General features: G+C 35.8%; 1 protein-coding gene across 4 annotated transcripts in view; it reads left to right on the forward strand.

Moving 5' to 3' along the window:
• The window catches only part of SUCO (SUN domain containing ossification factor), an 84,939-nt gene extending 63,556 nt beyond the window's left edge, over positions 1 to 21,383 (forward strand). For all 4 annotated transcript variants that reach the window (XM_046681884.1, XM_046681882.1, XM_046681883.1 and 1 more), the window contains 6 exons: positions 2,455 to 2,542; positions 5,470 to 5,574; positions 7,141 to 7,295; positions 7,775 to 7,866; positions 18,209 to 18,264; positions 19,354 to 21,383. In XM_046681884.1, coding sequence (XP_046537840.1) covers positions 2,455 to 2,542; positions 5,470 to 5,574; positions 7,141 to 7,295; positions 7,775 to 7,866; positions 18,209 to 18,264; positions 19,354 to 19,797 — 940 coding nt within the window. In that variant the 3' untranslated portion in view covers positions 19,798 to 21,383. The remainder of the gene's footprint in view (positions 1 to 2,454; positions 2,543 to 5,469; positions 5,575 to 7,140; positions 7,296 to 7,774; positions 7,867 to 18,208; positions 18,265 to 19,353) is intronic.
• The last annotated feature ends 2,866 nt before the right edge of the window (positions 21,384 to 24,249 follow it).

The raw sequence follows: 24,249 nt of genomic DNA on the forward strand, positions 1-24,249 counted from the left end.
GACTGAACTGGATAATTAGAGAACATTTGCACTCTTTCAAACAAATCCTGGAATCCTAGTTCTAGTTGTAATAATTTATGCTCTTGTGCTCGTAAGTGCCAGAGGCAGTGCCAGTGTGCTTGTAAAGTGATTAAGACCCCAGGCACAGTTCTCCATTTTTTAAACCTAACTCTTTTTTTATCCCTTAAGCGTCCAATGTCCTTAGGGCTTCTCCTTCAAGATTTTGTAACCACCTAGGTACTAAGTTTCTGTCCAGAGTTTCTGAAACACTACCTTTTCCTACTCCTCTTAAATTGAAGTGCTAATAATGAGTTGTCACAAAGGTAGTCATTATATCCTAAAGGGGGTTTCTTCCTAATCAACACATAACTTTATTGGCAAATTGTGTGTGTGTGTGTGTGTGTGTGTTTGTGCATGCCCACTTAGCTACCTCATACCTGCTCTTGCCTCCCCACCTGCACCCCTATCCATCCCCATAAAGGAACCACAGAAATCACTAATCTTTTTCTTTTTAATTGAGGTATAATCGACATATATTAGTTTCAGGTGTACAACATAATGATTCGATGTTTCTATCGAATGTAGCAGAATGGTCACCACAGGAAGTCTAGTTGACATCCATCACCACAAATTTTTTCTTTGTGATGAGAACTTTTAAGATCTGCTCTCTTAGCAAACAAATATATAATACAGTATTATAACTGTAGTCAACATGCTATTACATTACATCGCCATGGCTTACTCATTTTATATCTGGAAATTTGTACCTTTTGACCTGCACCCATTTCATCCACTGCCCACCCCCTGCCTCTGGCAACCACCAATCTCTTCTCTGTATTGATGAGTTTGGGGGGTTTTTTTGTTTTTTTATTTTTTAAAGATTCCACATATAAGTGAGATCAGAAGGTATTTGTCTTTCTCTTTGACTTATTTCACTTAATAATGCCCTCAGGGTCTACCCATGGCTGTTGCAAACGGCATGATTTTTTTTTTCTTTTATAGCTGAATAATAGTCCATTATATATATATACACACCATATTTTCTTTATCTATTCATCCATCAGTGGACACTTAGGTTGCTTTGAAATCTTGGCTGTTGTAAATAATGCTGCAGTGAACATGAGGGTTGCGTATATCTTTTTAAGTTAGTGTTTTCGTTTTCTTCAGATAAATGCTCAGAAGTAGAATTCCTGGATCATATGATAGTTCTATTTTTAATTTTTTGAGGAACTTCCATACTGTCTTCCATAGTGGCTGCACCAATTTACACTCCCACAAACAGTGCACAAGGGTTGCCTTTGTCCACATCCTTGCCCACATGTTATTTCTTGTCTGTTTTATAATAGCCATTTTAACAGGTGTGAGCTGATAACTCGTTGTTTTGATCTGCTTTTCCCTGATGATGATTAGTGATATTGAATACCTTTTCATGTACGTGTTAGCCATCTGTATGTTTTCTTTGGAAATATATCTATTCAGATCCTCTGCCCATTATCATTGCTTTTTTTTGGTGAGGAAGATTTGCCCTGAGTTAACATCCACTGCCAGTCTTCCTCTTTTTTTGCTTGAGGAAGATTAGCCCTAAGATAACATCTGTGCCAGTCTTTCTCCACTTTATATGAGGGATACCTCCATCGCATAGCTGATGAGTGGAGTAGGTCCACACCCGGGATCCAAACCCATGAATCCTGGCTGCTGAAGCAGAGCACATGGAACTTTAACCACTAAGCCACGAGGGCAGTCCCCGTTCTCCCCATTTTTTAATCAGATTGTTTTTTTGCTATTGAGTTGTATGAGTTCTTTATATATTTTGGATATTAACCCCTTATTAGATACATGATTTGCAAATATCTTCTCTCATTCAGTAAGTTGCGTTTTCATTTTCTTCATGGTTTCCTTTGCAGTGCAGAAGCTTTTTAGTTTGATGTGCTCCCATTTGTTTATTTTGGCTTTTGTTGCCAAATCCAAAAAACTGTCTCCAAAACTGTTGTCAAGGAGCTTCCCTCCATGTTTTCTCCTAGTCGTTTTATGGTTTCAGGTCTTATATTCAAGTCTTTAATCCATTTTGAGTTAATTTTTGTGTATAGTATAAGATAGTGACTCAGTTTCAGTCTTTTGTGTGTGGCTGTCGAGTTTGCCCAACACCGTTTATTGAAGAGGCTGTCCTTTCCTGTTGTATAGTCGTGGCTCCTTTGTAGTAAATAAATTGACCATATATGTAACTAATAAATCTTATATGGCAGTGAGGTGCGTAGAGTTGATGTTGAGGTAGCGAAAACTTTGAGGGACCTTTTTAGTCTACCTTTGTAAGTATTCCTGTATTGCATGGGCCTCAATAAGAGCCATTTTCAGAAAAGTGGATTTATCTCATATATTGAAATCAGAAGTGTATTTCCAGTAATAAATTAATAAATAAGAAATTAAAGCTAATTTAAATCAATTCTTACTCCACAGGTACCGAAAACAAATGGAAGAAATGCAAAAGGCTTTCAATAAAACAATAGTTAAACTTCAGAATACTTCAAGAATAGCAGAGGAGCAGGTTGGTCATCTTCATACCTTATTTACTTTTTACATAAATTTCCATTGAATTTTGTAGGATCTCGCTGGTAAGAAGGATAAGTAATGTTGGTTCACTTTTTCCTCTGATAGCTAATTATCAAGGCTGTTATGTGATGTCATGTTTGGAAACTTACCAAGCTATTAGCATCAACATGTCCTGTAAGGAAAATTTTCTTGAGCATTGTCCCTATTGCATTTCTAGATTTGTGTGTGTGTGTATGTGTGTAGAAGTGCAGTGGACTTTTGTGCAACTTTGTTACACTCTGAAATCTTCTGTGGCTTTCTATGTAGATAATCTTAGTAATGGCAAATAAGAGCAACTCTCTTTTTTCTGCTTAATCCTTATACCTTTTTATTTTTTTCTTCTCTCTTGCCTAGACCTATAGAGTGATGCAATCGTGGCCATTCCCCTGTCTTGTTGATTTCAAGGGAACAATTTCAGTGTTGCACTATTAAGTGTGATGTTTATTAATAAGTTTTTATAGACCATTACCACGATAAAGAAATTTTACAGTTTTCTAAAAGGTTATCTGGAACTAGGGGATGGTGAGGTGAGGTGAGGAGGCCTCAGGTTGTGGATAGTTTAGCAGTATCTGACTCAATTCACAGCACATTATAATCATGGGTCCATGCAAAGTTCCTCCCTTACTGTTTTTTTTTTTATTATTGAGGTTTGAGAATTGTTTACATATTCTGAATATAAGTCCCTTATCAGAGATGCTTTGCAAGTATTTTCTCCCAGTCTGTTACTTGTTTTCTCAGAGCAGAAGTTAATTTGTTGGAGCCTAATTTATCCATTTTTTCTTCACTCTACAAAATTTTTGCCCTAACCCAAAGTTAGAAAGATTTTTTCATGTTGTTTCTTCTAGAAGTTTTATAGCTTTAGTTTTACATTAAGTTTATGATCTATTTTAAATTTTATGTGTTGCAAGGTATAGATCAAAGTTCATTTTGGGGGGGAGAGAGTTGAGAAACGTATGAATATCCATTTGTTCCAACATAATTTGTTGAAAAGACTCTTTTCTCCACTGAATTTCCTTTGCACTTTTTTTTTTTTGAGAACGATCAGCCCTGAGCTAACGTCTGCCGCCAGTCCTCCTCTTTTTGCTGAGGAATACTGACCCTGAGCTAACATCTGTGCCCATCTTCCTCTACTTTATATGTGGGACGCCTGCCACAGCATGGCTTGACAGGCAGTGCGTAGGTCTGCACCAGGGATCTGAACTGGCAAACCCCAGGCCACCGAAGCACAACGTGCAAACTTAACCACTGCGCCAGTGGCCTGGCCCCTCCTTTGCACTTTGATAAAAATCAAGTGACCGTGTGTATGTGTGGGTCTGTTGCTGGGCTTCTCTTCTGTTCTGTTTATCTATTTGTCTGTCTTTGTGATAATACCACACTGTTGTGATTACTGTAGTTTTATAGGAACTCTTGAAGTCAGGCAGTGTGAATCCTCCAACTTTGTTCTTTTCCAAAATTGTTTTGGCTAATCTGGGTTTGGCTAATATGGATTTTAGAATCAACTTGTCGGGTTTTACAAAAAAAAAAAAACTTATTAGGATCTTAATTGAGATTGTGTTGAATTTATAGATCAATTTGGAAAGTTGACCTCTTAACAGTATTAAGTCATATGACCCATGAACACAATATTTATTTAGTTCTTCATTAATCTTAATACAATGATTTCCCCTCTATACTTTCTTTGCTTTATATGTATCTTCTATACCTTATGTCTCAAATACTTGTTTAAAGTACTTTTAAATAATCTTGTGTATTATTAACACTACTGTAAATAAATCTTGATTAGAAGTGTTAACCAACTTATAAATATAATAATTTATTAAATTTAAATAGCTTGTCCTTTAAATGTTTATAACTGTCTAAGCTTTATGAGTGTTTGTCAAATGTGTCATCAAAAGAAACAATTTAATAAGTCATATTCAGCATTTTAAAAAGCTAAATGAGGATAAAAGGTACAGTGGATGACAGTAAGGGAAGTAAGTGAAACTTTTTTTGTTACAATTTTACACATCCACTCCCCCACATGCACACACACATAGACAGTTGAGACTTAAAACTTAAGTCTAAATTTTAAAAAACTATATCTAGAATAATAAATGGTTATGTAGCTATTTCATATAGGGTCCTAAATGAGAGTGTTAGATTTCCTTGACTTCTTCCTGTCCTCTTTTCCTCCTCTCCAAATTCATTAATAAGTTGAATTTCAGTACAGTCTACTTATAGAGGTTCATAAATATGAGTACGATGCATAACTCCCCAAAATATGCATGCTAATGATATTTTAAATCAAGACATGTTTGTTGATTATAAAAGTTTCTAAAATTCAGAGCTGGGGAAGATGGGTGTTTTTGGTGAATTTCTGCTCATTGGTGATATTCTAGTATTGATTAGATGATCAGTTGTAGGTTTTGACAGTGTGATATCCTAAGTTCCATCCTAATATACTATAAAATAGAACTTTAAAACCTTCTTGAGCCTGCTTTATGTCCAGAAACATTCTTCAAAAAGTTTTCAACATGTCTTTGTGCCAAGTGTTTTGGTTTAAAACACATATTTGACTAAGTGGCTCTTTTGCATGTAGCTGGTTATGTGCTGGTTTATACATACAGAGCCCATATCAATTTGAACGTTTACTAACTTCTGTTAGACAGTGTTCTGCATGGTATTTTCAGGGACGGGGAGAGTTGACAGTCTCAGATTCTTTTGAAGTATCTTTTGTTTTTTTAAAATTTCTGGTCAAAGTTTATGATATTCATTCATGAAATCTTCCTAGTAATATATTTTTTTCTCTGAGGAATTTGTTAGATTATCCAGATTGAATTTATAATAGTTAATGTACAGGTGAAACACAAAGAAAAATAATACTTAGGTCTTCCTTTATCATAGGATCAGCGGCAAACTGAAGCCATCCAGTTGCTCCAGGCACAGCTGACCAACATGACACAACTTGTGTCGAACTTATCAACAACAGTAGCAGAACTCAAACGTGAGGTAAGTGTTCCCGATGGTTTTATCAGACACAGTGCTTGTGTAGAGGTGGTTATTAAGGCAGTCTTGTTAAGAACATGGTATCTAAGAACTTTAGCCAAACAAAACTGTCATTTATGGAGAATTTTTTCAGAACAGCAGAATGTGACATAAAGTTTTGGGAATATATTAATTACCATAATCTTTGGAAAGCAGGGCTTTGGTAGTTCGTCTTACCTAAAATACACCTATAAAGCAATTCTCTTAGGCCTTTTGCAGACCATTGATAGTTGCCATGCACACTTCATTTTCAGTTCAAAAAGGCTCATTAAGGTGCTTAACAGAGCAAAAATTTCATTGATTTAACAAGTATGTATTGAGCAAATATGTGAGGCATGAGCTGTACAGTTCGAGGTTGGGGCATACAGCAGTGTGAATAGTATCTGGCCTCATAGGGCCCTCTCTCCTGGGGGAGACAGCAAATGAGTACATACAGTAAATATATATGAAGGACAGTGGGATAGAAAAAGAAATGTGTGTGTGTGTAGAGTGGTGGTGGTAAGGATTGCTGCTTTAGCTAGAGTGATCTTGGAAGGCTTGTTTGAGGAGGTGGCATTAGAACTGAGTGCTCACAAGGAGTTAGCAGCCACATAGAGCCTGGGGTTACACCACACTTGTTACTAGCAGAACTAGGGCACAAGACCCATGATTAGAAACAGTGTGATGTGTTTGAGGGCAGAAAGAAAGTTGGTGTGGCTGGAGCGGGTGAATGAGAGAAGAGAGGGGTCAGGAATGAGTTCAGGATTTTGGCAGGGCCCTGGTCATATAGACCTTTGTAGGCCATTTGGAGTTTGAATTTTATTCTAATCATTGCAAGCATTGGAAAGTATTAAGTAAAGAAGTGACATGGATCAGCTCATTGACAGCTCTTTAGGAAACTCCCCATTCGTTGCTCTGTGGAGAATTGTCTCTTAGGGAACAGCAAGTGCAGATGTGGGGAGGAAACTAGTTAGGGGCAGTTGCAGTAGCCTAGGTGAGGTAACCTTGCCTTGGACTAGGATTTTAGAAATGGACAACAGGATGAAGTTACTGACTTCAGAATGTATTTAAGAGGTAGAAAGACAGGCCTTGCTGAAAGATTGGATGTGTGGGATGAGGAATTAAGGATGATCCTCAGGTTTTTTTTTTTGGCTTAAGTGACTGGATGCTTGGTGGTTTAGTTTTATAAGATGAGAAAGACTAGCTAAGAGCACAGTTTTTTTCTTTCACCCCCAGGAGGAGATACTGCAGATGGAAAGACAAAGCAAAAGTAGCAAAATATTAACAATCGGTGAATGGCATAAATTTGTTCATTGTACTATTTTTAAAACTTTTTCATAGGTTTGAAAATTGTCAAAGAGTTGGGGGAAAAAGAAGAAAAAGTGAAAGATTGCCTTAGGAGTGCATTTTCAAAGAGCATGCCCTGCGTTTATGATTTTGAAGCACATTGAGAAAAATGTTTAAAATGATTTGTCCTTTAAATTTTAGATCCCACTGTGTTTTTTCCTAGTGCGATTTTTAAATTTTTATTAAACTCTCTTCTCATCTCAGGTTTCAGATCGACAAAGCTATCTGGTCATATCTTTGGTTCTCTGTGTTGTCTTGGGCCTGATGCTTTGTATGCAGCGTTGTCGTAACACCTCTCCATTTGATGGCGATTATATTTCAAAACTTCCTAAAAGCAACCAGTATCCAAGCCCTAAAAGGTAATATCAACATTATATTTCACAATTTTCTTTTTTTACTATGCTTTTATATTTCTGAGAAATTTTAGCAAATAAAGGGTTACTGAGGTAATTTCTTTCCCCATATGATTATCGTGAAACCAAAATGTTAAAAACATCATTGGACCTAGTGAGACAGTCCTATGCCTGGAAGGTTCTCAGACTGTAATAGAGAAAACACTAATAGTAAGTGCATAAAAGCTTTTGACATGTTTTGCTTGTGAAAGATGCTTGAAAAATGTGGAATTCAAAGGGGGAGGGGTGTAGGTATTTTAATATAGCACGTTTTGGAGAATGAGCCTTAAATTTTTTTTTTTTTTACATGTACTAACAAAAACTGGAGTGTTATCTTAGAGATTAGTCCTCTGTGGCATGTACAATTCTCAATAGCTTTGATTTAGCCCCATAATTATATGTAGTTTACTTATTGTGCCCAATGTTGCATTTTCTTAATATGTTAGGTGTTTCTCTTCCTATGATGATATGAATTTGAAAAGGAGAACTTCATTCCCACTCATCAGATCCAAGTCTCTGCAGTTAACTGGAAAAGAAGGTAGATATTTGTGGATGTGTTATATGTATATATAAAGGTGAATCTAATTTATTTCTTGCATAAGTATAATGTCAATGTTGTGTTTGAGACAATCTGCAACAGAATAATGGGTATATGTAACTTTTGTGTTTGTGCTGTGTCAGAGCCACCTTGTCCTTTTCATACTTTGTATCTACCTTCATTCCTAAAAGCCCAGAGGATGGGTGGGGAGGGCTTAGTTTAATTAGCCATTGGTAGCTTGGTTTGCACATGCTGCTGTTTAGAAGTATTTCTTTTTAGAAAGGGATGTTTGAGAAAGTTCAGCAGATATGGAAAACCTGAATGTGCTCCCATAGCATCCTCTGCTTATCTGCCTCCTCTTCCTGTACAGGTAGGACTCCTTTTGTCTCTAGTTTAGGACTGTGAGGCACTTTCTGAAAAATAATCTGGTCTGCTTCTTTTTTGTAGCCCAGAGTCTCTAATAGCATTCCATTGTCTAACACTCAGTGAATACTGAAATTTAAATGAATGGATGTGTATTTTTCTATATTAGTACTTTTATAAGTTGTGCTTTAGTTAGTGCTTATTAAGAGACTTATCTTCATTCCTATATTGAAATAACCAAATTAATTATATATTTCAATCAGGAGTGCTTTCTTAATAATCATTCGCTCCTCTTTCTTTAGGATTTAGTAACTGAGCAGCATGTTCGAATTGATTAAATCATTCAAGTAATCATCCCAGAGCTTTACTGGTTTACTGTTATCACAGAGCTTTACAGACTGAACCCATTAACATGTGTGTTTACTTAAGATTAGTAAATCTCTTCTTCCTTCCTGCTTCTCTCTCTCTCTCTGTTTCTTCTTTTGACTATGTCTTTTTATAAGTGAAATTTTTAATTGAAGTATTACATACAAGAATGTGTAATTACCATATGTAAAAACTTGATGAATTTTCACAAACTGAACACACCTGTGTGACCAACACCCAGATTACGAAGCAGAACGTTAGCCAACATCCCAGAAACTTCCTTGTGCTCTTGTAGTTACTAGCCATTCCCTCCCAGGGTGGCCACAGTTTTGACTTCTAATTGTTGATTATGACATTCGCCATGTCATTGAGTATAGTTGTAGTTTGTTTATTTTCATTCCTGTATAGTATTCCATGAGACAAATATACTACACAGTATTCATTTACATTTGGAGTATTTTCAGTTTACGGGTATTACATATCTTTTGGTGAACACGTGTACATTTCTGTTGGGTATATACCTAGAAATGGGATTGCTCAGTCATCATATTCAGCTTTAATAAATACTGCCACAAAGTTTTCCAGAGTATTGTATGAATTTGCCCTCTCGTCAGCTATGTATGAGAGTTCCAATTGTTCCAAATCCTCACTAACCTTAGTATCCTTGGTCTTTTAGCCATTCTGGTGGGTGTCTATGCATTAATTATTTGAGCTCTAGTCATGTAATTAGGAAGTATGTTAGAGATGTTTTTTCCTTCTCAGCATTTCTAGTCTCATCTTAAATTAGTTGAAATCATGACTATTTTACTATTTCTCTTTTCTTCTCTTTATGTGACTCTTCAAGGCCAAATAGAGTAGCCTTTTGTACCTGATAATAAAATTCTATTTTAAACAACTATGTCATGTTCATCTTTACAATTAAAAAAAGTTGAGTACAGTAGGCAGAAAACTGGCTTTAATTCTCATTCTCCTGTTAGTTAATTGATTTATTTCTTTTCCTGTTTGAATTAAATCTCTTCTTATGGCAGTTGTTATAGTCTGCTTTGATTTTAGCCATTCTGTACATGCCTTATTTTCAGTTGTAAGGTCTATGAGAAGGGACTGTCTTATTTTGTTTATTTTTATTGTGGTAAAAGATATGACATAAAATTTACCATCTTAATCATTTTTAAGTGTACAGTTCAGTAATGTTGAGTATGTTCACATTGTTGTGAAACAAATCTCCAGAACCTTCTCATTTTGTAAATCTAAAACTTTATATCCGTTAAACAACTCCCTTTTTATCCCCACCCCCGAGCCCCTGATAACCACCACTGTATTTTCTGTTTCTGTGAATTTGACTCCCTCATGTAAGTGGGATCATATAGTATTTGTCTTTCTGCGACTGGCTTATTTCACTTAGCATAATGTCCTCAAGGTTTATCCATGTTGTAGCATGTGACAAGATTTCTTTCCTTTTTAAGTTTGAATAATATTCTGTTGTACATTTATACCGTATTTTGTTTATTCATCTGTTGATGGACATTGGGTTGCCTTCACCTCTTGGCTATTGTGAATAGTGCTGCTATGAAAATGAGTGTGCAAATATCTCTTCAAGACCTTGCTTTCAGTTCCTCTGAGTAGATAACCAGAAGTAGGATTTCTGGATCATATGGTAGTTCTATTTTTTGAGAAACTCTTATACTGTTTTCCATAGTAGTTGCACCATTTTACAATCTCACAGCAGTGCACAGTCGTTCCAGTTGTCTCCACATCCTCACCGACACTTGTTGTTTTGTTTTTTTAATAGAAGCCATCCTAATGGGCATGAGGTGATTGCTCATTGTGATTTTGATTTGCATTTCTCTGATGATTAGTGTTGAGCATCTTTTCATGTGCTTGTTGCCCATTTTAAAATTATTTTTGGAGAAATGTCTATTCAAATACCTTTCCCATTTTTTAATTGGATTATTTGATTTTTTTGTTGTTTAATTGTAGGAATTCTTTATATGTTCTGGATATTAACCCCTTATCAGATATATGATTTGCAAATATATTCTCCCATTTCATAAATTGCCTTTTTACTCTGTTGATTGTGTCCTTTGATGGACTGAATGTTTAAGTTTGATGTAGTCCTGTTTGTCTATTTTTGCTTTGTTGCCTGTACTTTAGGTGTCATATTCAAGAAATCAGTGCCAAGTCCACTGTCATGAAGTTTTCCCCTTATTTTTTCTTCCAGAAATTTTATAGTTCTAGGTCTTAGGTTTAGGCTAGTTTTTCCATTTTGAGTTAATTTTTGTATGTGATATGAGATAAGGGTCCAACTTCATTCTTTTGCGTGTGGATATCCAGTTTTCCCAGCACGATTTGTTGAAAAGTGTGTGCTTTCCCCATTGAGTGGCCTTGGCATCCTTGTTGAAGATTACTTGACCATATGTGTGAGGGTTTATTTCTGGACTCTTTTTTCTATTCCATTTGTCTGTTTGTCTTTATGCCAGTACCGCATTGTTTTGATTACTGTAGGTTTGTAATGTGTTTTGAAATCAGGAAGTGTGAGTTCTCTAACTTTATTTTTCTTTTTCAAAATTCTTTTGCCTATTTGAGGTCCCTTGAGACTTGATATGAACTTTAGGATGCGATTTTCTGTTTTGGCAAAAAATACTGTTGGGATTTTGATAGAGATTACACTGAATCTGTAGATCTTTTTGGTAGTATGGACATCTTAACAGTATTAAGTCTTATAGTCATAAACATGAGATGTCTTTCCATTTCTTTGTATCTTCTTTAATTTCTGTCATCAATGTTTTGTCGTTTTCAGTGTACAAGTCCTTCACTTCGTTAGTCAGGCTTATTCCTAAGTATTCTTTTTGATACTGTTATAAGTGGAATTGTTTTCTTAATTTCCTTTTTGGATTGTTTATTGTTACTGTGTAGAAATGCAACTGATTTTTGCATGTTGATATTTTATCCTGCAACTTTGCTGAATTCATTTATTAGTCGTAACAGTTTTTTTGCGGAATTTTTAGAGTTTTCTACATATAAGATCATGTCATCTAAGAACAGAGATAATTTTACTTCCTTTCTTCCAATTTGGATGCCTTTTATTTCCTTTTCTTGCCTAATTGCTCTGGGTACGACTTCCAGTACTATGTTGAATACAAGTGATGAGAGTGGACATCCTTGTCTTGTTCCTGATCTCAGAGGAAAGGCTTTCAGTCTTTCGCCATTGAGTATTATGTTAACTGTGGGCTTTTCATAAATGATCTTTAATATGTTGAGGTAGTTCCTTTCTGTTCCTAATTTATTGAGTATTTTTAGAATGAAAGGATGTTGAATCTCATCATATGCTTTTCCTGCTTCAATTGAGATGATCATTTGATTTTTGTCCTTCACTCTATTTATGTGGTATATTACGTTGATTGATTTTTGAATGTTGAACCATCCTTGTATTCTAGGAATAAATTTCACTTGATCACGGTGTATAATCCTTTTAATGTGCTGTTGAATTCAGTTCCCTAGTATTTATTGAGCACGTTTAAATCAGTATTCATTAGGGATCTTGGTCTGTAGTTTTTTTTTCTTGTAGTGCCTTTGGCTTTGGTATCAGGATACTGCTGGCTTCCTAGAATGAGCTTGGAAGTGTTCCAGTTTTTGGAAGCATTTCAGGCAGATTAATATTAATTCTTCTTTAAGAGTTTAGTAGAATTCTCTGGTGGAGCCATCTGGTCCTGCACTTTTCTTTGTTGAGAGGTTTTTGATTTCTGATTCAATCTCCCTGTTACTGGTCTGTTCATATTTTCTATTTCTTCATGATTTGGTCTTGGTAAGTCTGTGTTTCTAGGAATTTATCTATTTCTTCTAGGTTTCCAATTTGTTGGAGTACAGTTGTTCATAGTAGTCTCTTATAATCCTTTTTATTTCTGTGGCATTGGTTGTAATTCCTCATGTCTTTATATAAAGGTTAGTACTTTGTACAAAGTTGATATCTATTAATACATTTGGCAAATTACATAATCTCCTACCTCTTAAGCATTTGAGGTTGTGTAATAGGTGGACTTAGATGATCTATGTTGTAATAACTTAAATTATTTAATTCATTATAAGCTTTCTTAGTGTCCTCCCTCTCTCTCTTCACATTTATACTTTGATTTGCAACTCTGTCACTTTGGTTGACCAGCCAGGTGGGCCAAAATTATTTTTATTTTTTTTGTAACACATTTTTATTGTGAAATATAAGTGAAATTCAAAAAAGTACATAAAACCTAAAATGTACAACTTGTCAAGTGATTACAAAGTGAACACCTTTGTAACTAACACCCAGATCAAGAGGTTGAACAAGGCCAGCACGGCACTCTTGGTATTGCTCCTCCCAGAAGTAACTATCTTCACTTTTGAAATAATCGTATTCTTGATTTTCTTAATAGTTTTACCATCACCGTTTGGATTCCTCAACAATATAATTTGATTCTTGCCTGGTATCGAGCTTTTGATAAATAGAGTCATAGCATATGTATTCTTTTTTATCTTCTTTCTTTTGGCATTCTATTTGTAAGATTCGTATACATAATTTCATTCCATTTTCAATATTGTATAGTATTTCAGCAATTGACTAAATACCACTGTATTTATCCATTCTACGGTTACTTACAGTTTGGGGCTATTTCAAATTATACTGCTGTAAACATTTCTTTGTACGCTGGAATAGTTGCATGTGTTTCTCTAGGAATACTACCTAGATGTAAAATTCCTGGGTCGTAGGATGATGACCAGCTTCCAAAGTGGTCATATCAGTGTATGCTTCCTCCAGTACTGTGAGAATTTCCACTCTACATTCTTGCCAACAAACACTTAGAAATGTCAAGTTTTAAAGTATTTGTTAACCTCATTGCAGTTGTAGTTTGCATTTACCTGATTACTAATTTTAATTAGTCTTTTAAAAGAAGCTTTTAATGTAATCAAATCTATGAATTTTTTTTTCTGTATGGTTAGTGCTTTTTATCTCTTGTTTAAACAGAATTTTTTACTCCAAGTTTATGGATGATATTCTCTTATATTTTCTTTTAAATGTTTACTTTGGCTTTTATTTTTAGGTCCTTAATCTACCTGGAATGGATGTTTTTGTATATGGTGTTAGGTAGGGGTTCCTGTATAAACTTTTATACTTTCAGTTGTTTCAGGTTTCCTGGCTATTATTGGCTCCTTATGTTTGTAAATAAATTTAGAGTAATCTATTAAATGTTTCATTAAAGAAAAGTATTAGCGTTTTTATAGAGATTACTTTGACTCTACATATCAGTTTGAGACCGACATAGCATATCTCTGTTTACTCCAAAAAAGTCAAACTTTTGAGAGTTTTATTCCTAGAATATTTTTTGATGCTGTTCTGAATGATATCTTGTGTGTGTGCACACGCGCATGTGTGTTTTTTGCTCATATGTAGAAATACAATAGATTTTGTGCTGTTGAGGTTAGCTGTGTGCTTGCTGATAATCTACTTGCTGGATCTGTCCGTTTCTAATAGAGGGCTACTAAAGTCCCAGCTATTATAGTAGATTCATGTGTTTCTTCTTGCAGTTATATCATTTTTTCCTTGTATATTTTGACACTTTGTTGTGAGGCAGATGCACATTAAGGATTATTATCTCTTCTTGGAATATTGACCCTTTATCATTATGAAATGCCTCTCTTTATCCCTGATAAATTTCCTTGCTCTGAAGTCTGCTCTGTGAAATTAGTATACCTACTACTGCTTTCTTTTTATTTGTGTTAGCATGGTACATCTTTCTTCATTCCTATCCTTTTAATTGTTATATGTATTTATATTTAAAGTGTGTTTCTTGTAAACAACGTGAATTGAGTCTTGTTTATTGATCCACTTGTAGAATCTCTGTCTTTATATTGGTGTATTTAGAGCATTGATGCTTAAAGTGATTATTGATACAGTTGATTAATATCTACCACATTTTTTACTGTTTTCTATTTGTTACCCTTGTTGTTTGTTTCTGTTTTTGTCTTCCACACTTTTTCGCCATTTGTGGTTTTAATTGAGAATTGTATACAATTCCATTTTTCTCCTTTTATAACATATACTATGTATACTTCTTTTTTTTACTTTTTTTTAGTGGTTGCCCTAGAATTTGCAATATACGTTAATCCAAGTAATCCAACATAATCCAAGTCTACTTTCAAATGACATTATACTGCTGCATGGCTAGTGCAGATATTTTATAACAAAATATTTCTAATCCCTCCCTTCCATCTCTTGTATCATTGCTGTCATTCTTTTTACTTCTACAGAAGCATAAGGTACATAAGCATACTCAAATACATTGTTGCTATTATTGTTATGAATGAACTGTTATCTGTTAGATCATTTAAGAATAAGAAAAATAAAAGTTTTTATTTTACCTTATTTCTTCTCTGATGATTTTCCTTTCTTTATGTAGATCTGAGTTTCTGACCTACATCATTTTCCTCCTTTCTGAAGAACTTCTTTAAATATTTCTTGCAAGGCAGTTCTACTGGTAACAGATTCCCTCAATTTTTGCTTGTCTGACAAAGTCTTTATTTCTCTTTCACTTTTGAAGGATAATTTCTTAGGATACAGGATTCTTGATTTTTTTTTTTTTCCTCACAACACTTTAAATATTTCACTCCACTCTCTTCTTGCTTGCATGGTTTCTGAGGAGAAGTCAGATGTAATTCTTATCTCTGTTCTTCTATAGGTAAGGTATGTTTTTCTTCTGGCTTTTTTCAAAATTTTCTCTTTATCTTTGATGTTTTGAAGTTTGTACATGATATGCTTAGGTGTAGCATTTGGGGCATTTATTCTGCTTGGTGTTCTCTGAGCTTCCTGGATTTGTATTTTGGTGTCTGACTTTTAATTTGGGGAAATTCTAAGTTATTTTACTTCAAATATTGCTTCTGTTCCTTTCTCTCTTTCTTCTCCTTCTGGTATTCTCATTACACATGTTATACTTTTTGTAGTCATTCTGTGGTTTTGGACATTCTGTTCTGGGTTGTTGTGGTTTCCCATCTTTTTTCTCTTTGCTTTTTAGTTTGTATTGTTGTATCCTCAAGCCTAGTGATTCTTTCTCAGCTCTGTCCAGTCTACTAATGAACTTATCAAAGGTGTCTCTAGAATTTCTTTTTGGTACTTTTTTAGAATTTCTTTGCTAACATTGTCCATCTGTTCTTGCATATTGTCTGCTTTCTCCATTAAAGCCCTTAGCATATTAATCATAGTTTTTAAAAATTCCTGGTCTGATAATTCCAACATTCCTGCCATATCTAACTCTAGTTCTAATGCTTGTTTAATCTCTTCAAACTGTGTTTTTTGCCTGTTTTTATGCCTTGTAATTTTTTTGTTGAAGGGGGGACATGACTTATTCGGTAAAAAGAACTGCGGTAAACAGATCTTTAGTGATGTGGTGGTGAGGTGTGGTGGTAGAGAAAGTGTTTATTGTCCTATGATTAGGTCTCAGTCCACTGGTGGACTTGTGTCCCTGACTGTGAACTTCACCAGTGCCTCTCAGGTTTCCCCTTCCCACGCAGGTTAGGCTCCAGTAAATCCCCAGCAGGTTAGAGTCTGGTAAAATACTTTCTCCTAAAGGTGGGCCTTGTTAAGAAGAACAGAATGCTCTGGAGTATTTCAAAATGGTGAGGGCCTGGTGGATCTCCTGCAGGTAAAACTCAACAAAGTGTGGGGCCCCCTTATGACTGGGTTCCCCTTGGAGTTTTTACTCACAGCGTGTCCACACTCAGTGTCCAGCAGTTTGTCAGTTACAGTTTAGGTTTTCGTACCCAGTCACTGGTTCCCGCAGAGGGTTGTGCCCAGCTAATGATTCACAATGTCTGCCTGCTTGTCTCCAGGTCTGGGGACAGCAGTTTGCCTTGTGACCTCATTTTTCTGACCTAAGAACAGTTGATTTTCGGTTTGTTTAGTTTTTCACTTGTTAGGACAGCTTTTTTCATGCCAAACTGGAAACTGGAAGTCCCTAGGTTTTTATATTGATTTTATATACTGCAATATTGTTTTACTCAAATAGTTCATTTGTAGGTTATTTTGGTTACCTTTGTGTGCTAGGCCTTCTCTTTGAAAACTTTTTTGTAGAGATCATTTTAGGGGCTAGAATGTAGGTCCTTATTCCAGAGAATATTTGTGTGTGCTTGACACTCAGAAATACTTTACATTCATGGCTTGAGGTCTGTTGGACCACCTGGTGATGGGAATTTGGACTGTAAGTCCCTGCATGGGTTCGTTCTTTCCCTGAGGATATAGACCTCTGGAGTCCCAGCTTACTGTGTGGAGAGAGAGGGTATCTTATTAGACTAGTACTTTGGATGGGCCTTGAGGTTTGACTTTTGATCCATTCCCTTATGATACAATCAGAACTAAACATCACATATTCCTGAATTGACAAATGCTCTCAGGACAAAAATGACTTCTGTGTTCCACTTGACTGTCTGGATTCATACTTTTCCTTCAGTTTTGGCTTAGAGATTGCTTACTTAATCTTGGCAGATCTTCAGTGTTTTTAGTGATTAAAAAAAAAAAAAAAAACCATTGTATTTAGTTGCTTTCAGTGGAGAAGTTGATCTGAATAATATTAACCACTATTCCCAGAAGTAGATTTCATGTTTTTTGAAAGCAGTGAGTGAGATTAGTAATCTCATAGAAATGACTATTTAAAGGAATGTTTGGATATTTTTATGTATTTGATGGCTTTCTTGACAAATTTCTAGGACATAATGTAAAAAATTGTAATTAATTGAATCATGTTGTTAGTAAATTTCCAGTGTATGAAGTTTTATAGTGAAGTTACTACTTAAAAACTTTTGCCTCTGTCAAGACCATAAATCCTTTATTTTTAATGGATTGAATAGGACTAAAGTCTCATAGCTCCCCTTTTATATTTACCTTGTCAGTATAGGGGTGGCATAGGGCTGTTTTGAATGTATTTAAAGTAATGCAATCTTAGAAACCTAAAACTAATATTTCTAATTTACTCACCGTGCCAGAAGTGTTGATTCATTATTACTTTGTCATTTATATTGCATGTTCAAGTGGTTTTTTGATTTTGGAGTTCATAGCTTTGATCATAGTAAATCGTAGTAAAAAACAATTGGAAAAAATTTCTTCGACCTCTGTTTGTGTGTATGTTCCTCTAACTGGCTTTCAGACGTGGTCACAACAGCTGGTTGCACATTATTAACCCACGTTTACAACACAGTGTAGAGTTTAGTCTTTTAGGGAAATATTCATACCATCTGTAGATTTGGTATTAACCTAACCCATAATGTTATTTCTCATCAGGTAAGAGGGTAGGGCTGGGCCCAAAGTAGGATCCTTGCTGTTTTGGCTGGTAGCCACCTGTTAGATAAAAACTTAGGGAAGTTATTTGAAGGTGACCAATCGAGCCCAAGATAAGAATAGTACCATCTCCCACCTTGCTGCCTTTGGCTTACTAATTTAATAATGTATAAATATATGGTTAACCTGGTGTAAATATAAATTCATTGGTTCTATTAGGAAGATAATCACTAAGGGATAATATGATATTTTGTAGTGTTTAATCATAGCATAATCTACTTTACATTTTACATCTGCTTTTTATTTTTTCTTACTTTATAGTAGACCCAAATGATTTGTACATCGTAGAACCCCTCAAGTTCTCTCCAGAAAAAAAGGTAATATTTTGTTTCTTTTTAAGTGTATTGGTGTGTTATGTGGTAGTACATGAAGAAATAGGTTGAAAGGTTTAATAAAACCTTCAGGCGATCCTTAAACTTACTGTTTATTTTCAGTCATGGTAATGATATAAGTAAATGTTTACAGGAGTCAGCAAACTATGAAAAAGAGGCCACAGACCTCTTTTGTATGGGCCTGTTTTTAAACAGGCCATTTTGTATGGCCTGTTTTGTATGGGCCATTTTTAAAGAGTTGTAAAATAAAAAAGAATATACAAGAGAGGCAGTATGTGGCCTGTGAAGCCTAAAATATTTACTGTCTGACCCTTTACAGAAGCAGCTTGCTGATCCCTGGCTGATAGTCATTATTTATCATCAGTGCATGTCAGGCACAGTGTGTGCACTATTTCTGTGATCTTCACAACAACCTGAAGAGGATGTTATCCCCATTTTTTAAGTGAGAAAACGGAAACTCAGAGAGTTTGTGTCTTCTTTAAATGACCCGTTAAATAGGTGGCAAAGGGCAGAATGTACTTAGGTTTTTCTGATTACAAAGTCTGTGCCTTTTCCATTTTGCCTCTCAGAGTAAGTTGTGCTCATTTTGATTAAAGGTAATTGTCTCTCGGTGAAAGAACTTGGGCTTTAGAGTCAGGTAGCCCAGGATTCCATCCCAACTTGGCCACTTCGCTACATTGTAACTTGCGCAGGGAACCAAACCTGTGAACCTTGGCTTTCTCATTTAGTAACCAGGGATAAAATACTCACCTTTCAGAGTTAGCAAGTAAGATACACATGAAAGGAACTAGTGTAGTATCTGGCACATGATAGGTATTCAGATGTTAGTTATCACGCTTAAATCTGTGTTCAGAGGTGGCAGATAAGTAAAGCGTTTTGATTGAGTAGTGTTTACAAAATCGGAGGGTAATGATGGTGTCTACACAGAACATAACAGTGTGTTATGCTGTTCCTAATACTGTGTAACTTGTCGCCAGGAGGTGGCACTTTCCTCCATTAGCTCAGCTCTCTAGATGTTTGCTTAAGTAACTACCGGAGGTCTAATTTCCACCCTTTCTTTTACTTGTGTGATAGAAGAAACGCTGCAAGTACAAAACTGAAAAAATTGAGACCATAAAGCCAGCAGATCGATTGCACCCCATAGCCAATGGAGACATAAGAGGAAGGAAGCCCTTTACGAACCAGAGAGACTTTTCTAATATGGGAGAGGTTTATCACTCTTCCTATAAGGGTCCTCCATCGGAAGGAAGCTCAGAAACTTCATCACAGTCAGAAGAGTCTTATTTTTGTGGCATTTCAGCTTGCACAAGTCTGTGCAATGGACAGTCTCAAAAGACAAAAACTGAGAAGAGGGCTTTAAAACGACGGCGATCTAAAGTCCAAGACCAAGGGAAATTGATAAAAACTCTAATACAGACTAAGTCAGGATCATTGCCGAGCCTGCATGACATAATCAAAGGAAACAAAGAGATCACCGTGGGAACATTTGGTGTTACAGCGGTATCGGGACATATCTGAAATTAATCAACCTTTTCGTACCGGGGACTTTTATGTTGTTCTCTGAAGAACAGTCTGTGGTATTTGAAGGGTTTGGGGGAGGGAGAAAATATTAATGGAAAAAGTATTCAGAAATTATGGTTCCTGCCTTTTTAAAAAGTAGGTGGGATTGTGTCAATCTTGGTTAATAAGCTGCAGTTTTACAAGACTGATCACTTCCTACGAGGCCAATGGTAGACATTTTATAAAGATGTTTTTCACAGATTAATCACTGGGACAAAAGTAATTTGGAAGCCCGGTTCCTGGGGTGGGATAGGAATGAAAGGCTAAACCTCTTCCTTTAGCTTTGTTCCTGTTTCTCGCACCTTCCCATATTTATGTGCCTTTTGTCTATTTATAATGCCACTGGAAGAGGATGGGGAACTTTTTCTGTCATTTGATTTCTTTTATAAACTTTGTTAGTTTTTGAAGCTGCAAACACTACAAGGCTTTAAGGTGATCTGTGCCTGATGTTCAGTAATGTGGGTCAGACAATGTAAGGGTCCTAAAGACTTGCCCACCAGACCTCTGTTTAGCAAACTCACTTGAAACAAACACTTGCTGGAATTTTAAAATCTATTCTTTTAGGTAAGTGGTGACACTATTAATGTTATTTTCATATAACTTATTCACTCTAGTTTTCTTTAGTTACTAACTCAATGAGAAAAGAACTACAGGATCTTTTCTTGCAAGTGACTGGTATTTACAAATAAATTTTTGATAAATTCACCTTTTAGACACATTTAATCACTAGTAAAGGTTTTCTTTAGCTACATTACATTTCAGACATTCATAATAAGTGCTAATCCTCCAGATTTTAGATAATTGTTTTCTGTTACTATGAAAAATTTGAGGGTTTGTCACGGTGGTCTGGGTCTCATATGATATAATCACTGCCTACGTACATATGCATAGAACCAGCTAGTGAGTTTGTCAGGCCTTGTCTAACTGGTCAAGTCTAAAGGGATTATTATTCCTCAATGTTTGCTTTGTGTTGGCTACACATGTGCAAAGGTGTACATGTGTGATGTCAATGTGTCTGTCTCATTTTGTCTTTTTTTCTTTTAAAATAATTGGCAGCAACTATGTTTGAATAAAATGATTTCTTAGTATGTCTTTGTACAGTAATGAGTGAAAGTGGAAAGTTTCTTTTTGAAAGGGAGAGAATTGACCATTTTGTATTATAAGATTTACGTTATAACTTATTGAGCACTTTTAGTAATTGTTTTTAAACTTGTCTAATACCTTTCTGGAGGTATTGTTTGTAATGTGATTTATTTAAAGCCTTTTCTGTTTGTTTAAGTTGCTGCTTTCAGTTAACAGTATGTTTTAGATGATTAATTTTTTTTCCAGTCTGTACAATTAGCCATTGAGAGCAAGAGGGCCTGATTGTATAGAAACCCATTGAAAAGAGGTCCAGATGAGAGCAGAGGTTGAGCGGGAAGTTACACCATCTGTGTGCAGCATCCAGTGTTGTGGAAAGACGACTTTCAGTATGTAACTACGGAGCTGTAGTGCCATTAGAAACTGTGAATTTCCAAATAAATCTGAACACTTGTCTTTATTAATTACTGGCTTTTCTGTTCTTTGAAAGAGAACTTACAAACTTGTTACTCTGAACGTAGATTTAAATTTTTGCCATTTGCAGCAGCATCCCATTAAATAATTGGTCACATTTTAGCTAACTACAAACTTTCACATAAACGTTTTGTCCCCTATACAATCATAATTTTACCATTTCAGACACTAAAATGAGAGTTTCGAATATTTAGTAGAATAACGTGTGTGTGCTTTTCTCTTTTAGGTGCCATATTTAAGGCTACTAATTTTTAATTTTTTCCATATCTAAATAGAGCATAACATTTTACAATTTGGGATCTGTTTTTCCTCTGAGATTATACCTACGTGAGGAAAAGAAAGTGACAATTCTTGTCAGTAGTGGACTTGCGCCTGGTGAGCAGCAAAGCTACATATAGTTAATAGGCTTGCACTGTTCCTGGATAGCCTCATTTTGTTTCTTCTTGTAATGTTAAGTAAAGCATTAAAACAGTATGAAGTAAGAGGAAACAGAGAGATCAGTGAGAGCAAGGGTACAAAGTAAAACAGTTCTTTTAATTGCATCTTTAAAAATATCGTTACACATACATATAATTTGAGGAATTAAGTGGTTGTACGAGGTTGTACCGAAAAACAGCCATTCTCTCTCCTCTCCTGCTACACAGCCCGCCCCCCCAACCCCCTGGAGTTCTTGCTCCCCAGCAGCAACTGTTTTCAACTCTGTGTCTCCAATTACTGTGCTTATTTTGCCACTTATTAATTTTCCAGTTTGAGATGTGTCCCCAGTATAAATGTATAAACTTGTAGGCATGAAGATGAAATAGATGTAAACATTTGTTAACCCAGTTGAACAAATCTATTTAAGATCATAGTATATTAAGTAACGTGTCAATTTAGAAATACTGCTTTTAACTCTCCATTTCATGGAACGACAAAAACCTCGTGATTTTACCCACCTTCTTAATTTGAAAAATTTCAAATCCATAGAAATGTTGAACGCTCATGAACCTTTACCCAGATTCAACAGTTAACATTTTTAGGTTTTCTGTATATATGTTGACACACACACACACAATAAACACTGTTTTTTTTGTGAACCATCTGAAAGTTATTTGGGACACCCCTAAATACTTAAGCATGTGTTTTCTAAGAAGAATGATGTTCACCTTCATGACCACAATACTAGTATGATACCTAAGAGCGGTAATAATTCCGTAATATCTAATACACAATCCATTGTCAGATTTCTCCAGTTGTCCTCATGCATACAGTTTTTTTTTTGGTTCAAGGTCAAGTCAAGACAATCAGTACAACATATGGTTATATTATTTATCTAGGTTCTTTAAAAGAATTCAAATTGCTTTATGACTTTGCATGTCTACTGTTTGTAAGAGCCATCCTTACTTTCTCTGTATCGTGACAGTTTTAGTCTACGGGCTACCAAAGTGGGCACTAAGAGCTTTTTTGTGATGGGTTGATACTGTCACTGTAAATTTTATCCTAATCCACAAGTGTTCATCTCTAACACATTAGGACATTTCCAAAAATATCCTGTTGGAACATGTCTTCATGACCTCCACATTATACTCCACATTAATTCATTATTTTCAAAATGAATCTTTAGAATATTTGTTTACAACAGAGTTCATCACTTGTGATTGTAAGGTCACACACCCTGACTATGAACTTTGTGTTCTGTTTTTTTAACAAATCAGCTTTTAAAATCCAAGCAAATGCATTCTGTTAAAACACTCATAAAATAAATGTCTATTTGAGCTAGCATAAGCATTTGTGATTTTTAAGTGAATAGGGGTAAAAAGTTTTAAACCCACGATGGTTTAAAATAATTCCCCAGGTAGGTGGTGTACTATACGATTTAAGAGCAGGGGTTTTCAAGTCAGACTGCCTGGGTTCATGTTTGCTGTCTGCCTCTTACTGAGTGTGGCACTGGACAAATCACAGTCAGTCTTACTAAGCCTCAGATTTCTCACCTCAGATAGGAATATTAGTACCTACTTGGAAGTATCATCGTGAGGATCAAGTATGCTAATACATGTAAAACTATCATGTGCCCAGCATAGAGCACACAATGTTAGCTGTTAACGTTTGGATGCTCAGAGTTCGATCTTATCCCTGGTCTCTGAGCATCTACCAACAGGGGTCAAGAAAGGAGCTCATGTTTGATGTAAGACTGTCATCTCCAGCCTCAGTCTACACCGCTGTTAGCAAGGTGAGCAGGGAGTTTTGAGCCCAATGCACTCTGAGTAAGACCATCCCTCAGTGCTTCCATCACAAGGGTCAATAAGCCACTCCAGAACTCTGTAGGGCTCCCAGAAAGACCTTGCAACCCCTTTCTACTCCTCAATGTGAGGTCTTGTCACAACTTTCTGCCTTAAAACCATTAAGGCAAATTTCCTATGCCCTTGATTTCCGTTAATTTTATCAGCACAAGAAGCCCTGTTTGGCTCTTCCCATCCTTCTTTCTGGATCCATATTCCCTCACCAACTCCTAAAACACGTCCACTGTGCCCTCAGGAACTCAAAACCTATCATCAGTAAAATTCTCTAGATCTGTAACTTCTCTTAGCCTTCCTTTCACTTCCTTGTTCTAGTTGAAACTACTTGTCTTGAACTTTTTAGGAGGTCGCTTTTTTCTTCCACACCAGTTAGACCGGTAGGCCTGGAGATAGACAACATGGTCTCCGTAACCTACAGTGCCCTAAAATTCCTCACTTTGAATCTTGTATCGACAACTTATCCATCCACTATTTCTCCTTGTTCCAAATGAACCCCTGTTTTCTCTCAGCCCTCTCATCTTCATTCTTGGGATCACTGTCAATCCAGTACTGCTTATGTCATAATTCTTAATGATTTCAA

This window comes from Equus quagga, chromosome 13 (assembly GCF_021613505.1).
Source record: "Equus quagga isolate Etosha38 chromosome 13, UCLA_HA_Equagga_1.0, whole genome shotgun sequence".
In the NCBI taxonomy this organism is placed as follows: domain Eukaryota; kingdom Metazoa; phylum Chordata; class Mammalia; order Perissodactyla; family Equidae; genus Equus; species Equus quagga.